Genomic DNA, 17,006 nt, shown 5'->3' with positions numbered 1-17,006 from the left:
AATATATAAAAAATTTAATAGAAATTAATGTAATTAATTAGTATGCACAGTAATTAATGGCAGGAGATACACGGGAGTCTGCACGTTAACACGCAACACAAGAACAACTGAAAGTAACTGATCTGCATGTACGTAATAAATGCGGTGCGGCCGGTGTTGTCCTTCAAAGTGCATAATGTAAGAAAATATTTCAATTGTTGTAATAATACACATTTGAAATAATTCGTTTCTTTTTATTTTCTTATGGTAGAAAAACAAGCTAGCTTCCCACATTGTATCTTGTATTCGTTTTTGTTTATTTTTCGATAACGCTTCTCAATGGAAAAGGTATGGCGCGACCCGAAATAAACAGTAACTCCCTTTTGTGAACAGAGCCGCGTACTCACTAAGAAAACAAGCGATGTGTTTCTATAATGTTTTCTAATGTTATGCATACTTTAGCAGTGTATTCATAGCGTAGTACTGATTTTCAAAGCATCACCAGCTTCAGTTTCTTTAGGCCATGCCAAAATACCGCTAGGTGAGGGGAATTGTAGGGATCCTCTTACAAAGAGAGGCTTAAGTTCTGCAAATTGCAGTGGCTGGAGACTAGGCACCTGCGAGGTGATCTGATTGAGGTGTATAAGGCCTTGAATGGGCTGAGCATGCTGAATTCTGATAGGATTATTCCACTTATTCAGATTACAAACCTAAGGGGGCATAAATTCAAATTGAGGAAGGACAGATGTAGAATACATGTGCGGAAATTTGCCTTTAGCCAGCGGGTGGTTAATTGCTGGAACAAACTTCCATCTGTCATTGTGGAAGTTGATAGGTTAAATAAATTTAAGGAGGAATTGGGCAAACATTTAGAAGGAACTGTTTTGTAAATTTTTTTTTTTGGCTGATGCTGCTTAAGCTCATACACTTGCTTTTTTGTGTCACATGCCACTACTACTACTGAATCGAAAATTGGTAGCTAAATATAAACTGCGCTAATTCGAGTCTCATGCTAATTGAACCTGCGCTAATCGAGGGATTCCCGTATATGATATCAAAATTATTTTTTGCATCCAGTTACTTTGTGACCATATCATGGTATCCAGTTAAACTGATCACACAAGACTTCTCCTTAACAAACTATGCTGTGTCTGCATTATTACTGCAGTCTTGTCTAGATGATCTTGCAATGCTTCTTTAACCAGTGACTCCAGTATTTTTCCCAGAACAGCAGTTAAACTAACAGGTCTGTAATTACTGGTGTCACCCTTTGATCCCCTTTGTGAATTGGGGATACATTTGCACATCTCCAGTCAATGGGGATCTCCCATGAGTCCAAGGATGCTTGGACTCACAAAAAAAAAAAAAAAAAAAAATTATTTTTTGCATCCAGTTACTTTGTGACCATATCATAGTATCCAATTAAACTGATCACACAAGACTTTTCCTTAACAAACCATGCTGTGTCTGCATTATTACTGCAGTCTTGTCTAGATGATCTTGCAATGCTTCTTTAACCAGTGACTCCAGTATTTTTCCCAGAACAGAAGTTAAACTAGCAGGTCTGTAATTACTGGTGTCACCCTTTCATCCCCTTTGTGAATTGGGGATACATTTGCACATCTCCAGTCAATGAGGATCTCCCATGAGTCCAAGGATGCTCTCATAATTATGGCTAAGGGTTTGCTTACTTCCTTTAGTCTTTGTTCTTTTTTTTTTGCATCCCTTGCCAAAGATTTCTTGTAAATCTGCCTTCACTTGCCTGGCCTCCTTTGTGACTTGATTACAGACTAGCTTATATCTACCATAGGCTTCTGTGTCATCTGATAATTTGTATGCATCCTATGCATTTTTCTTCTCTTCCACGAATCTCATTAGTTCATCCGACATCCATTTAGGTCTAAACCTTGAACACATTTCTTAGCTGGAACAAAAAGCCTAGTAGCTTCCAAGATTACTTACTTGAATGATTTCCATTTAGAATTGCTGTTGGTAACATCGGTTGGTCCCACTGTATAGAATTTAAAAACTGTCTGAGATGACTGTAATCACCTTTACAAAAGTAAAAACCCTTCTCTCCCCTTTACTCCTGATTGTAGTTACATCTTTAAGTTAATCCCACATCAGTACACTGTACTCAATGCCACTAAGTGGTGCCTTTATCTGCAGATTCTTAATGCATGAATAATCACTGCTGATAATCATATCAAGAGTATTACTCCCTCTGGTTGCCTCTCAAACATGCTGCTGCTGTAGAAAACAATCATCCAATAAATCCACAAAAGCCTTGCTAGTGTGCGAGTGACCAATCCACAAGTTCCAGTCGATATCTAGGAAGTTAAAATCCCCATTATAAGACATTGACTTATTGGCCCACTATTTCTCTGTACAATTGTTCATTGTACTCCGAGTTATTAGGCCTATAGCACACTCCTATCCTCATTTTTGCTTTCCCAGTACTTATGTCACACACCAAACTGAGAATAACCACACTAAGAAAAATTTTTCCCCATGAGCCTTCCACAATCTCTCCAGGGCCAAACTGATAGACAAAGAAATCTCCTCTTTTTTTTTTTTCCCTGCTGGCACAGTAACTTCTTGTACATACTCACAGTAACTGCTGGCAAAGCTCCTGTACATACTCCACAAACTGTTCTAGCAGCATTTCCAACATTCAGAGAACTTCACATTGGACCATAAAATTACTATCTTCAAGTCTGTTCTACCCAAATGGTATATTATTTTGGGATTACTGCTACCCAAATGCAATATTAAATGATTTATCAACCTTAAATCTCAACTGTCATTTTCAGTCCATCTGCCTAGTTTATCTCAAACTTCTTGAAGTAACATACTTTGAATACTGTTATTAACCATCATGCTCACCCTTGTATCATCAGCACACTTGAAATAACTACATTAGTATTCAATAATAAATATTAAAAGCAACAAGGGACCTGACACTGACCTCTGTGGAACCAACTCATCAAATTAGTCCATGAAGAGCAGTAGTGGCCATTTATAACCATTGTCTCCTACCACTTAACCATCTCTTTATCCATAATGGTATTTGCCCCTAATGTTACATTACTACAATTCATATAACAATCATAACATGTGCTGTTTGCAAAACATTAAACAAGTGAAGTCATAGAGTGTAAATCTACCACGGGAAGCATTTTGACTGTGATTATGAAATTTTTTAATCTAAATGCTGATGGAATCTTTACTCTTTCTCAGACTACACCCACACACACACACATGCGCATGTCGCACAGATTTCAACTGAAAAAGGTCAGAGACGCAGAATGGTTGTGCAGATATTTATCTTCAGCCAAAGAGTACCTGATTTTTAGAATAAACTTCCATCTAGCATTATAGATGTGGATAATTTAATATACTAACATATTAATTTATATTATAATACAGTAAATCCAAGACATACCAACAGTTACGTTCCAGGACTTTTTACGTAAGTCAAGTTTTACATAACTCGGGAATGAATGTCTAATGAAATATTGCTATATTCCTGATATGCCAAAATTACAAAAACCACATAATATCCTCAGAAGAATGAAGAAAAATAGTTATATATTTTTCAATTAATTAGTTATATATTTTTTTATATATTAGTTATATATATAGAAAAATAGTTGTATATTTTTAATTAGTTCAATTAAAAACTTTACGCTGATGAGCCAAAACATTATGACCAGCAAGTTATTATGCAAATCAAAGCAACTGCATGTGAACTACGGCACGGGTCTGGACATGGTATAAAAAACACATGATACTGAGCTCCATTAATCAGTGTTATGCTTGTTCTTCAGATGGGAAAGGCAGTGGACTTAAGCAAGTTTGACAAAGGCCAAATTGTAATGGCCAGATGACTGAGTCAGAGCATATCCGAAACAGCATGGCTGGTGGAGTGCTCATGGTCAGCTGTGGTTAGTACTTACCAAACATGGTCCAAGGAGGGGAAACCCACGAACCACCGGCGAGGTGTTGGACAACCACGGCTCATCGTTGCTCGAAGTGAGCAAAGGCTTTCCCAGATGGCACATGGCAACAGAAGGAAGTAAAGTAAAGTAACGTGCAGCCATTATCAACCCACTGCAGAATGGAAGCCTCCTGAACAATTCATGCTGAGGGAAATGGTCCAAAGCGTGGGAAATGGCCACGCTGGTCCAATGCGGGTTGGCAGATCGACCATATTCAGCAGTCAGTCAAGTGCTTGAACCCCGGTCTACTCAAAGAGCGTGTGCTACTGCACTCCCGCTCCTGCCCACTCGGCTATGGAGACTGTGGCGCAACTCGCTGGTAATTGGAATGCTGGTGACAGCAGTAATGTGTCACAACACACAGTACATAGAACCCTGCTGAAAATGGGGCTGTGTAGCCACAGGCTGCTCCCATAAATGTGCCCATGCTAACCATGGTTCACTGGTGACAGCACAGTGGGCAGGCGAGCATTGAAACAAGACCTTGAGTGATTGGAAGAAGGTTGTCTGGTCCGATGAATCACATTTCCTGTTGCACCATGTGGATGATCGGGTACGCGTATGTCGTTTACCTGGGGAAATGATGGCACCTGGATGCGCCATGGGACAAAAACAAGCCAGTGGTGGCGGCGTCGTGCTTTGGGTGATGTTCTGCTGGGATACCCTGGGTCCAGTCACCATGTGCTGGGCACTCTGACATCCACCACCTACCTAAATATCATTGCTGACCAGGTACACACACCCTTCATGGCAATGGTCTTCCCCTCTGGTGGTGCATTTTCACCAGGATAATGCTCCATGCCACACCAGATTGTTTGAGACTGGGTCGTGGAACATGAGGAAGACTTCCAGGTATTGCCCTGGCCTCCAAATTCCCCAGACATCAATCCAATCGAGCATCTGTGGTTTGTGTTGGAAGAGCAACTCTGATTTGGGGCATCTCGACCACGGACCTTACAGGAGTTAAAGGATCTGCTAGTTATGTGTTGGTACTAGATACCACAAGACACGTTTAGAAATCTTGTAGAGGCCATGCCTTGCTGGGTACGAGCTGTTTTGGCTGCACGTGGAGAACCAACATCATATTAGGTAGGTGGTCATAATGTTTTGGCTCATCGGTGTATGACAGGGCAAACAAAGATCAATACATTTGAGGCATTCAGTAGGGACTACAAATTAGGTGGTCAGAATGTTTTTGCTCATCAGTGTATCTGGGGACAGTGGCGAAGTAGCTGGAGTGGCACATAAGAAAAGAAAACAAAAGGAAGAAAACACGCATGTTATTGTACTGTAAACACTGATATGTATTTCATAGCTTTGGTATTATAGTTGACTTCACTGGTGCTGATTCCTTCACCACTTCTGATATTCTACCTTTGTTCTTTATTATTGTGTTCACTGTTCGCTGACAAATCTAAATTCCGCTCGATACTTGTTAACGTTTGACCATTTTCATACATCCTTATTATTTAAATTTGCTGATCCAAATCGATTACTTTCCCTTTCTAGGTAGATTTACTAGTACTGCTCGCACTTATTCTCTTATTCGGCACCATGATAACAGTCAAAATGAAATTTTCTGTAAAACACTTCACAGGTTAAGGTGGAAACACTATTACCATCTCATGCGAGCTCACATGCTCAGATTTTACTAAAGCACATTTCTGAAGGTCACTACCATAAAACAATAAAGACAATTTGCAGTTTTCATTTTATTGGGCTTTTCTGTTAGTGCAATTCATTATAAATGGGTAGTACAGTAATACCCCGAAGTTACGCGATAGGTGGGTCCGACGAAAATCGCGTAAGTCGAATTCGCGTAAGTCGGGGTACAACTTTGCATATAAATACATATAAATTTTGCTTAATTGGGACCAAGGACTAACAAAAACACTAGTTTAGAAGAAAAATATTAATAAAATTGCAGTTCTTTATACATATTAATACAAAATATGTATTAAAAAACAAATGACTTACGTTAAAAAGTTATTTCGATGTCGATGGATCTAACAAATTCGTCTGACGACATAGCACGTTCTTTTTTTCACGCAGAATTTCTTCGTAGCAAGCTAATAATTTTTTTATTCCTTGCTTTGTAGCTATAACGCGTTCTTCGTTGGAGTCTATGTTTTCTAAAAATTTTAAGCCCTTTACAATTGAGCCCTTTTCAATTTTCAACCTGTCAAGTTTGCAATTGTCATGTGCTTTTCGCCATTGCTTCATTTAGGCCTGTAGCACGTGCAATATCACATGGTCTTTCATTTCGCTCAAAGCGTTTCACCATTTCATATTTTTTCTCTATCGACAGAGGCGGACTGGCCATAAGCCTTACCGGGGAAACCTCGGTGGGCCAGTGTGATTTTGGCCATAAACCATAGTATGAGGCCACTATAAATTTTCCCGGGTAAGAATTTTTGATCCAGTCCGCCTCTGTTTATCGATAATTGCTTTTCTTTTTCTCTCTGAATCTGCAGTGTCTTCACCAGGACGCTTCCTTTTCACACCTTTTAATTAAGTATTTTACTCATTTTTAGGGAATAAAGCACAATTACAAAACGAGGAGGCACGCTTGATACGCCTAAACAAAGCTGCGCGCATGTAGCAACTGAATAAACAACACCATAAAGGCAGAGATACACTATTAACACCTCACATTTCTAGGGGTTACTACCATAAAACAATAAAAATCCAGTTGCGTTTCTGCTAGTGAAATCTGTTATAAACTCGATCTAATTGCATTTGCGATTATACCGATAGCTGGAATTGTGTTGGTTTTTACGTTATTATGGTGAAATGTGTTTCCCCTTCACTGATATAAAAAACATAAAAGCAGCAAAGTTGAATTTTGTTCATCTTTCGCTCTCATTCTCCGCCGTCGCACCGTATATCGATAACATATGAAAAACGACCTTGAAGATAGTGGGCGGCAGCGTTGCCAAACGAAAAAAATCGAGAACCGCGTAACTCCGAGTTCGCGTAAGTCGGGGTATTACTGTAAACTCAATCTTATTCTGATAGCTGGAATTCTGTGGGTTTTTACATTATGGTGAAATGTGTGTCCCCATTCACTGAAATCTTCAGTTATAAGAAAAACAAATAAATTTTCAGAATCTTTTCTTAATTCCTATTTTTTAAGCTTGTTACTCCACAGCTCACTTGTGCATACCGTTTTCTCGTTATTGATTGCTTTTTTTACTATTTTAAATTTCACAATCCTAAAAAAAAAAAATACGTAAGTCTGAAGTTACGCAAGTCGGGGACTTACTGTACATATTTTTTATTTTTGTCTTGCATTTACACCCCCACATCAATACTAAAAGATTAAATATCAATGAAAGCAATCAATTTGAAATACATGCTGTCTACATAGAAATGAAACAACTTTATGTGACTAATATTAAATATAAAATTTAAATTTTTTTACTGCCGTTTTCAATTCTTCTTTTACTACCTTTTTCAACTATTTCATTATTCTAATATATTTATATATATAATATTAAATAAATTTTTTTTTTTTACTACCGTTTTCAACTATTTCATTATTCTAATATATATAACTGTTTCCAATTATATGTTTATACACTATATTTATTTTATATAATGTGTTTCAGATTGAATTTTGATGATCCCATAAGAGAAAGTGAAATGTGTGCTAATGATGGCTGAATTAAAGGAGCCAACCTTTGTGATTCTATACAATTCCACTACTAACCTGAAAAGACCTGTATGTATGGATGAAGAAATCTGAGTGTACTTCACAACGGTATGGGACACCGTTCAACTGAAAGAGCACATTCATGTCAGCAGTATCCCAGCATGTGGAAGAATATGGAATACCACTGTGTGGAAGTCCGTGCTGCAAATGGTACACATATTGAATGTTCTGTGACTTGAACCATCACAGACATCACATTACGTACCTAATGTAGCTGGACGTTATATTCACATATATCACGGAAAACTCAAGCAAACTGACTACAATCCATGTGATTTTTTTTGTTCCATAAAAAGTTAAGCCTTCCAAGTTGTTTCATTTCCATGTAGACACCCTATATTCTTCTTAGGCTTTCAAGCATTTCTAGAAATTTTAAAAACAGAATCTTATGAATTTAAACCATAAGCTTCTCCAAGTCACTATACTTTAAATTCTTTTATAAAGAAATTTTATACAATGAATGAAATTGGGATATCCAATTTCATTGTATAAAAAGGATATTATTTAAAACTTAAAGTAAATAACTATGAAAACATACCACACAGCAACTAAGAGCCAATTTGAGAAGATTTAAAGGACAATCTGGACACATCTCTGTAAAAGCCATATAGTCCACACCAAAATTCTGAGAAGAAACAGAAATATACTTATTATCATAGTAAATAAAAACTGACAAGGTATTTAAAAACATACTATTTGCAGATTAGTAAAGGAGCTGTTATTTTTTATTTATTTCAATGCAGAAGTTAAAATAATTCATTAATGAATGCTACCTTTATATTATATTTTTGTCTTGCTGTCTGGAGGGTGCTGTGTTCACCTCCTGAGACAGAGGCTTAGGCTTATGATTATTTTAAAAATGACACTTATCAACAAATCAACCTAAAATTACTAAATTCATAACATCATTAGAATAGGCAAATCTCTTCTCCATTAAAAACTCTAAAATAACACTATGACAGACTTTCAGTTCTTATTGAATGAATGCTACCTTTATATCAGTGTGACTCTAACATGATCAGTAACTGGACTTGATAAAACAAGTGTATAATAAAAATGATCTATCTTGTTAATATATTTTTCCACTGGTTATCAAGGTTTCAGATGGCTATGAGATCTAGAAGACTATGAATGCTATGGATGCCCAACAATATTCTGAACCCCAGAAATGGTAGAAGGTTTCTGCACATTGACTGCATCTGATCATCAAATGACTCTTCAAATGATGGAAGAACTTCACATTAACAGAGAAACAATATATGCTGGCTGTTCTGACAGAAGATTTAGAAAAGTGCAAGAGCTGCACTAGGTTCATTCCACACTGTTTGACCAATATGATGCAAATGAACTCATAAGGGGTAGCCACCACATAGGTGCTATGATGTTATGGGTTGCATCATAGCCTTTATGTACTTTTACATGTGCATTCAATGGGCTTAAATACACTGTTCAACAGTCGTGGAGACTATCAGTGTATTTAGGTGAACAAAAGCTGCTCAGAAGTGAAGTATGCAAATAGCTCACTCAAGATGTTGATGATGAGCCCTCCTTGCTTTATTTAGTCTGTGCCCTGTAGCATGCAGCTAATACACTATTTCCAGTAGCAGCTAAATAAATGTTGAAGGGTGGAACTGACAAGTGCAAGCCGAATCAGGGCCAAAAAAATTGATAAAGCCCTCTGATTCCAGAAGCCTCATTTTTGATATTAGGCAACTCTTTTACGCATGATTCCATGACTTTAAAACAGATTTTTGGGCTTGGGCATGTCAGCACTACTCTCAGACAGTTATTAAACACTTTCAGCTCCATGTGCCCACCAGAGGGTCATTTTTGTTTTGGACCAATTGACCTGTGTGTCCGCTGTGGGCATGATACATACTCAACTTTAACATGCCATGCTCACAGTGTACACCATTTTATGATGTTTGGGTTTGGCAGTTGGGATTTAAGAGCATCACTAGAATGATAAAACTACAATACATCTTGTTTTTTTATTTATAAGTAAAAAAAACAGGACTTAAAGGTTACAATTAATAGAAAAATAACAAAAATTTGTTAACAATTAAAAAACACAACAATCTCTTAGCTAAAAGTATCAAATATAGAGGAATTGTACATAATGTTTATATATCAAAAATAACATAAATTTAGAAACTAAAAATTCTTTAAAGTATTGAACTTTTCAAAGTCAGTATATAAAAAATTTGTGTTGTCCCAGAGAGAAATATTCTTGATATCACTGTAGCACACGTGTAACCACAATTGAAAATAGTGTATTAACTCCATACTAGAGGTCACTGATTAAAATGTGTGCCAGATTTGCTGATGACATTCTTATAATAAGGAACAGAACTACAATAAATAACCTTCTAATTTAGTTTAATTCATTCCATCCTAGAATAAAATACACTCTTAAAACAGAAACCAACATTAGTATTAATTTCCTAAATTTGACCATTATAAAACATGTGCAGAACAACTGAAATCCACAGAAAACCTTCACATTTGGGTCAATTCCTACATTACAATTACTGTATCATCTGTTAAGCATAAAAAAACACCCATCCTAAAGAATACTGCTCTTTAAGTATAAACTTGGAGCAAGAACTTCCATACTTGAGCATGCTCTTCCATGCTAGAGGTTACTACTCCCCTCTCCACATTAAATAAAATAATATTGCAGGAAAATTATAACAAAATATAATAATATAACAAAATAAAATAATGTTAAAGACGAATTACAACAAAATTGTGTCTTTGCTGTATTATAATATATTCATATGTAGAACAGAACCATAGATATTTTTAAAGACAGGTATAAAAAACTTGCTTTCACTTTTTAATCTATTCCATATTTTAAAAATCCAGTAATCCTCCTTACAAAATAAAAATAAAAGTGATTTAAACAGTATAGTTTATCTTATTAGTTGCCAACAAAGCTGCCCAGCCAAATACAAGAGCTCAATTTCAGTCAGATATTGCCACACAAATATATGCACATATTTTTTATGAATGCAGCCTGTGTAATACACTGATGAGCCAAAACATTAAAAAACACCTGATACTGAGCTCCATTAATCAGTGTTACGCTTGTTCTTCAGATGGGAAAGGCAGTGGACTTAAGTGAGTTTGACAAAGGCCAAACTGTAATGGCCAAACAACTGTGTCATAACATATCTGAAACGGCATGGCTGATGGGGTGCTTATGGTCAGCTGTTGGTTAGTACTTACCGAAAGTGGTCCAAGGAGGGGAAATTCACGAAGCGCCGACGAGGTGTTGGACAACCACGGCTCATCAATGCTTGAGGTGAGCGAAGGCTCTCCCGGACGGTACATGGCAACAGAAGGGCAACTGTGGCACAACTCGCCGGTAATTGGAATGCCGGTGATAGGAGCAATGTGTCACAACACACAGTACATCGAACCCTGCTGAAAATGGGGCTGCATAACCGCAGGCTACTCCGAGTACCCTCACTAACCACGGTTCACCAGCGACAGGGCCTACGGTGGCCACGCGAGCATCGAAACTGGACATTGAGCGATTGGAAGAAGGTCATCTGGTCCGATGAATCACATTTTCTGTTGCGCCATTGGATGGCCAGGTACGTGTGCGTCGTTTACCTGGGGAAGTGATGACACCTGAATGCATCACGGGATGAAAACAAGCCAGTGGCAGCAGTGTCATCTTTGGGCGATGTTCTGCTGGGATACCCCAGGTCCTGTTGTTGTTGTTTGGTTTTTAGGAGCATTAGCAACTAAGGCAATCTTGCTCCAGTGATATGCGGTGGTCATTCCCCAACCTTTCCACATCCTCCGTATTTGGTGGTCACAGGCTCGAACCACGGTCTAATCAAGAAGCGTGTCTATGCACTGCTTCTCCTGCCCAACTGGCTACGGAGGCGCCCCCGGGTCCAGTCATCCATGTGCTGGGCACTCTGACATCTACCACCTACCTAAACATCATTGCTGACTAGGTACATCCTTTCATGGCAACAGTCTTCCCCTCTGGTGGTGGTGGTGCTGTCTTTCAGCAGGATAATGCTCCATGCCACACCAGATTGTTTGAGAATGGGTCGCAGAACATGAGGAAGACTTCCAGGTATTGCCCTGGCCTCCAAATTCCCCAGAAATCAATCCAATCGAGCATCTGTGGTTTGTGTTGGAAGAGCAACTCTGATTTGCGGCATCTCGACCACGGACGTTACAGGAGTTAAAGGATCTGCTAGTTATGTGTTGGTACCAGATACCACAAGACACGTTTAGAAATCATTTAGTGGCCATGCCTTGCTGGGTACAAGCTGTTTTGGCTGCACGCGGAGGACCAACATCATATTAGGTAGGTGGTCATAATATTTTGGCTCATCGGTGTATGACAGGGCAAACAAAGATCAATACATTTGAGGCATTCAGTAGTGACTACAAATTATGCACTATGGAACCTAACTATAATTGAATACAGGTCAAAATATATGTATATGCTGAATGCCAGATCTCACTCCCCCATTGATTTTGAGCACCTCTGGAAACCATGACTGCTCCTAGTTTACAGACCAATAACTTTCTACATCTTAACGGCAATCGACAATGGTATTATGAAAAGATTAGTTTTCTTCTTACCACTGTGTTTTAAATTTCCTTCAATCCGTTTATCTTCATTTATTTCTATGCCCAGTTAGGTAGCAATTCTTTCTTGGTTCCTCATTTTTATTGGCTGTCTCTTTTTTTTTTATTTTTAAATATTTCATATAAAAACTTATACATTCAGATTATAGAAACAAGTTACTTTAATAAAGATTTTTTTATATATATCTTTTAATATATAATAACTAAAACAGTTATAAATATGATATTTCACTTTTATTTTGGCAGTAATGTGAAAATAAAAGGGAAATATTTTTTTCCATTGTGAAAATAAAAGGGAAATATTTTTTTCCATTTTTTTTTTTTTTTTTTTTCTGTACAGTATTGATAGTAATGCATTACTGTCAAAACAGAAAAAAAATAAATAAAATAAATAATAATAATAATAAAGAATAAGAAATATCTTCTGGCCACACTATAGCTTTTCAAAAATAATTCCAAAATGTGCTTCTCAACTACCATTTAGGTTTGCAGTTTTTTTTTTTTTTAATAACCTCTAATAATATGAAACATGTTTTATCTTTAGAGTCTATATAATTCTGTTTCGTAGCCAACAAAAAAAAAAAAAAAAAAAAAAAGCGAGAAATATTCAATAATGGTCATTCTATAAGCACTTAAATGCCTGGGGGCTATGTCACAGCCCGAGCAGCTACTTAAGGGTTATTATAACTGGATAGATCTTATCAGTTCTTCATACTAGTCATTTTAAGTAAGCTTATTTCTTTTCCAGCTCCCTCATCAGTGATTAGATGATTATTTAGTTCCAAACAGATGTAGACTGTGACATCTAAAAAGCAAGACACATTTTGATGTGAAAATTTATTTAAATCAAATGCTATCAAACTATCCAATTGTGGGTTAATGTGATAATTTCATTTCCACTCCCTTTCAGTGATTACATAATCTAATTTCAACAGCTATTATCAGGTGCGACAGTCAAATGTTACAGCCTCTTCTTTCTACCATTCATACATGTAAAGAACTCTTTGTGCTACTGTTCTTGCTGTTATTGTTCCTAAAAACTACTCACCATTTCACACCTGTTAAGAAGTATAAGTGTCCACAAAACCTCCTTTACAAAATTAAAATGTCATTATGTGAATAGGAAACATGATACAAACCTGAAATGGTCTTCAAGTGATTGAGGATACATTGAAGTTTTTATTCACCAAATGGAAAATGTGCATGCTGCAGTAGATGGCATCATGGTTGTAAAACTGCAATCACAGCAGAATTTGGCCTTTTGCAATGAGATGCAAAGCACACAGACCTTTCTTCTTTGGAGAAGCTACCATCATAATAATAGTGTATCTTGGCATGTTACAGAATTTTCTTATGCTCCAAATGCAGGTTGTTGTTGTTGTGATGGAGTTTAACGACACGTAGGCTGCCAGGGCATTTGTTTTTTTAATGGTTAATAATGAAATATTGACTTTATTTAAAATAGCCATTATATTTTATGATATATTCCTAAGCAGTTTAGAAAGGTAAATGGTTCTATTTTATTAGGATCATCTCCAAGAATCTGTAATAATGTTAGTGACCACTGTGCATTAGCAGCTGATTTAAAAGTGAACAAATATTTAGAAACTGGGGGTAGTCCACTAACAAATGGCAAACAGTCAGTTGTACATGACATGATGTGCATTGGGGAGCACTGTCATTAATTAATAGATATAGATGAGTGAGGTGAGTATGCCAATCCTTAGCCTTGCCATCTGCTTTTCCAGAAGCTAGAACCAAATGGTTCTATTGCCACTTCAGCCAAGGATAAAGCTGACTTGCTAGCATCCTATTTTTCTTCCAACTCGTGTATTAATGATCTTGGTAAACCACCACCCACTATTCCCAGTACACTCCTTTTAATGCTTCCTCTGGTCTTCAGTGAAAAGGATGTTAGAAGGATTTTGATGAATCGTGATGCTAAGAAAACTCCAGGTCCTGATGGTATTTCTCCATTTGTTCTCAAAACCCATGCTCTGAACTTACTCTTGTTCTGTGTCTCCTTTTTTCACTTTCTTATTTCAAAGGTGTTTTTCCTTCTGCTTGGAAATTTGCTCATATCCAGCCAGTTCCTAAAATCGGTGACAAATCCCTCCCATCTAATTATCATCCAATGGAAATTACTTCTACACTTTCTAAAGTAATGAAGAAATCAATTAACCACCAACTCTTAAACTATCTAGGAACCTTCCGTCTGATCAACAATTGCCACTATGGTTTCCAGTGTCGATCCACTGGTGTTCTGGCTTATGTTACCCATCTACGGACAAATTCAATAGAAAATTTTAGTGAAACTCAAGTGGTTGCTGTTGACATTTCAAAGGCTTTTGATCATGTTTGGCATAAAGGTCTCCTAAATAAGCTTCCATCTTATGGTTTGCCAACTGTTTTCTGTAATTGGGTATCCAGTTTTCTCTCTGACTGCTTGCTGCAGGTGATCATAGATGACTCTCTGTCTTCTAACTTCTCCACTAATGCAGGTGTTGCCCTAAGGTTCAGTTCTTTCTCCCAATCTTTTCCTCTTATATATTAATCAGAAATCCTCTCCATAGTTTTTTCTGATATCCACTACCAATTCCTTAAATGCTGGTCTCCAGGTAATTCTCCAGTGGGGCAAATATAAATTAGTGACAAATGGGCCTGGAGTACTGGGGTCCATAGTTTCAAATACATATATATATATACACAGTTATGCCCAGTTAATTTATTAAAGTACAAATAAAATAAAATATAAGTACAAATTCAGTAGCTTTCGGAACACGTGTCCCTTTATCAACTGACAAATTTGAATACATTACAAGCAAATGTGGCACGTTACTCATGAGTCATTGTTGTAGCACGGACGTGTGCTGTAGTAACGTGCCACATTTGCTTGTAATGTATTCAAATTTGTCAGCTGATAAAGGGACACGTGTTCCGAAAGCTACTGAATTTGTACTTATATTTTATTTTATTTGTACTTTAATAAATTAACTGGGCATAACTGTGTATATATATATGTATTTGAAATATAACTTAGTTGATTTTAATCCTTTTAAAACTCAGTCCATTCTCATATCTTGTAAAAAGGATTCTTCTGCTCCTTAGCTTATCTTCGATGACACTCCAATTTCTATGCAAAATCATATATCTCTATTGGAGATTACTCTCACTTCTAATCTCTCTTTACATAAGCACATTAGAAATATTGCTTCCCCTGCATCTAAAAAACTGGGTTTTCTATTTCACTCTCGGCATTACTTTTCTTCCAAACACCTGTGTAAGTCGCAAATCTGCCCTACCATGGAATATTTTTCACATCTGGGGCAGTTACCCCAAAACCTCTCTTAGGCTTCTAAATTCCATTCAAAAGATGGCAATTAGGTTAATTAATGACTCATCTCTAACAGAGTCTCTCCACTCTGTCCCACAGACGTTTTGTTTCTGCTGCATGGCTTTTCCTATAGATACTTCCATGGGCACTATTCTTCTGAATTGGCTTCTACAATTCCCACTCTTTCTAAGCATTCCAAACACAAGCTGCAACTAGTCAACATCCTTTTGCTGTCCAACTTCAAACTCACAGAACCAGCTTTTCTTTTTCCTCATTTATTCATTCATTCAACTTCCGTTTTCTGAAACAACTTTCCTTTAAACGTATTTTCTGAAAGTTACAATCTGCAGAAGTTCAAGTCTAATGTCAACAAATATCTTCTTTCATCTTCTCGACCTTCAACCCATGCACTAAGTACTATAAGTTCTAATACCCATCTTGTTTGGAATTTTCTTTAAAAAAAAAAAAAAAAATCAGATTAGGGGATCATGGGGTGAAAGCACAAAATCAGTCCTTTTCCATTCCATTTTCTAGGAAACATTCTGTTCAGGTATGCACAAACCTTTGTGGTAATGTGTTGGAACTTGGCCTTGTTAGAAAATCAAGTCTCCATCCTGCATTTGGTTGTGGCTCTCTAGCTTCTAGGGAATAGAGATGGGCAAAAGTTGTGTCTGATAGCTTTGGCAAGAGAACAGAATGCTCTGCTACCATTTGTACAAGAAGCAAGTTTTCCACTCTTAGCCTGTTCAAAATCTAGTTTGCACTGATTAATAACTGCTTTAGAATTGTTGCGAGCTTTGTTGTAGGCAGAAAATGAAACTGAAGATTTGGAAATTAGCCAATTATGATATGCAACATTCTTCTCTTGGAATGCATTAGCATATTTATTGGAAAACCATGGTTTAGATCAGTTTCCCAAACTGTGTTTTGCATACACTGGTGTTCTGTGAAAAATCCTAATTACTAATTTAAAAAATAAAATAAATTTTGCATATTTGTAGCATACACCACTTTTGTATCATTCTAATCTTTAACTTTAATTTTCTCCCCGTTTATTAATATACTGTACTGGCATCGACTAGTAATCAAATAGACTGCAGAACACTTTATTTTGGTGGGCTTTGCACAGAGAAGTTATTGTTATTGTTGTTATTTGGAGCATTAGCAACTAAGGCCATATTGCTCGGGGAATATGCGGTTGTCATTCCCTGACCTTTCCGCATCCTCCGTATTTGGTGGATGACGGGCTCGAACCCCGGTCTAATCAAGAAGCGTGTGCTAGCACTGCTGCTCCTTCCCACCTGGCTACGGAGGCGCCGCACAGAGAAGTATGCATAGAGGTAACATCTATGAA

At 37.1% G+C, this 17,006-nt stretch overlaps 2 protein-coding genes across 6 annotated transcripts in view; one reads left to right on the top strand and one right to left on the bottom strand.

Annotated features, from left to right (window-relative positions):
* Fdx1 (Adrenodoxin-like protein 1, mitochondrial Ferredoxin 1) overlaps positions 1–7,658 on the top strand; it is a 141,547-nt gene extending 133,889 nt beyond the window's left edge. Inside the window, exon 7 of the mRNA XM_090372817.1 lies at positions 7,592–7,658. The gene's annotated coding sequence lies outside the window, so the exon portion shown is untranslated. The remainder of the gene's footprint in view (positions 1–7,591) is intronic.
* Positions 1–17,006, bottom strand: part of cdi (serine/threonine kinase) — a 242,961-nt gene that overhangs the window by 26,868 nt on the left and 199,087 nt on the right. For all 5 annotated transcript variants that reach the window (XM_090372811.1, XM_090372814.1, XM_090372813.1 and 2 more), the window contains one exon: positions 8,234–8,320. In XM_090372811.1, coding sequence (XP_090228937.1) covers positions 8,234–8,320 — 87 coding nt within the window. The remainder of the gene's footprint in view (positions 1–8,233; positions 8,321–17,006) is intronic.

Source organism: Mastigoproctus giganteus, chromosome 4 (assembly GCF_048544385.1).
Source record: "Mastigoproctus giganteus isolate SK-2022 chromosome 4, ASM4854438v1, whole genome shotgun sequence".
Classification (NCBI taxonomy): domain Eukaryota; kingdom Metazoa; phylum Arthropoda; class Arachnida; order Uropygi; family Thelyphonidae; genus Mastigoproctus; species Mastigoproctus giganteus.
This window is presented reverse-complemented; position numbering and strand designations above follow the sequence as displayed.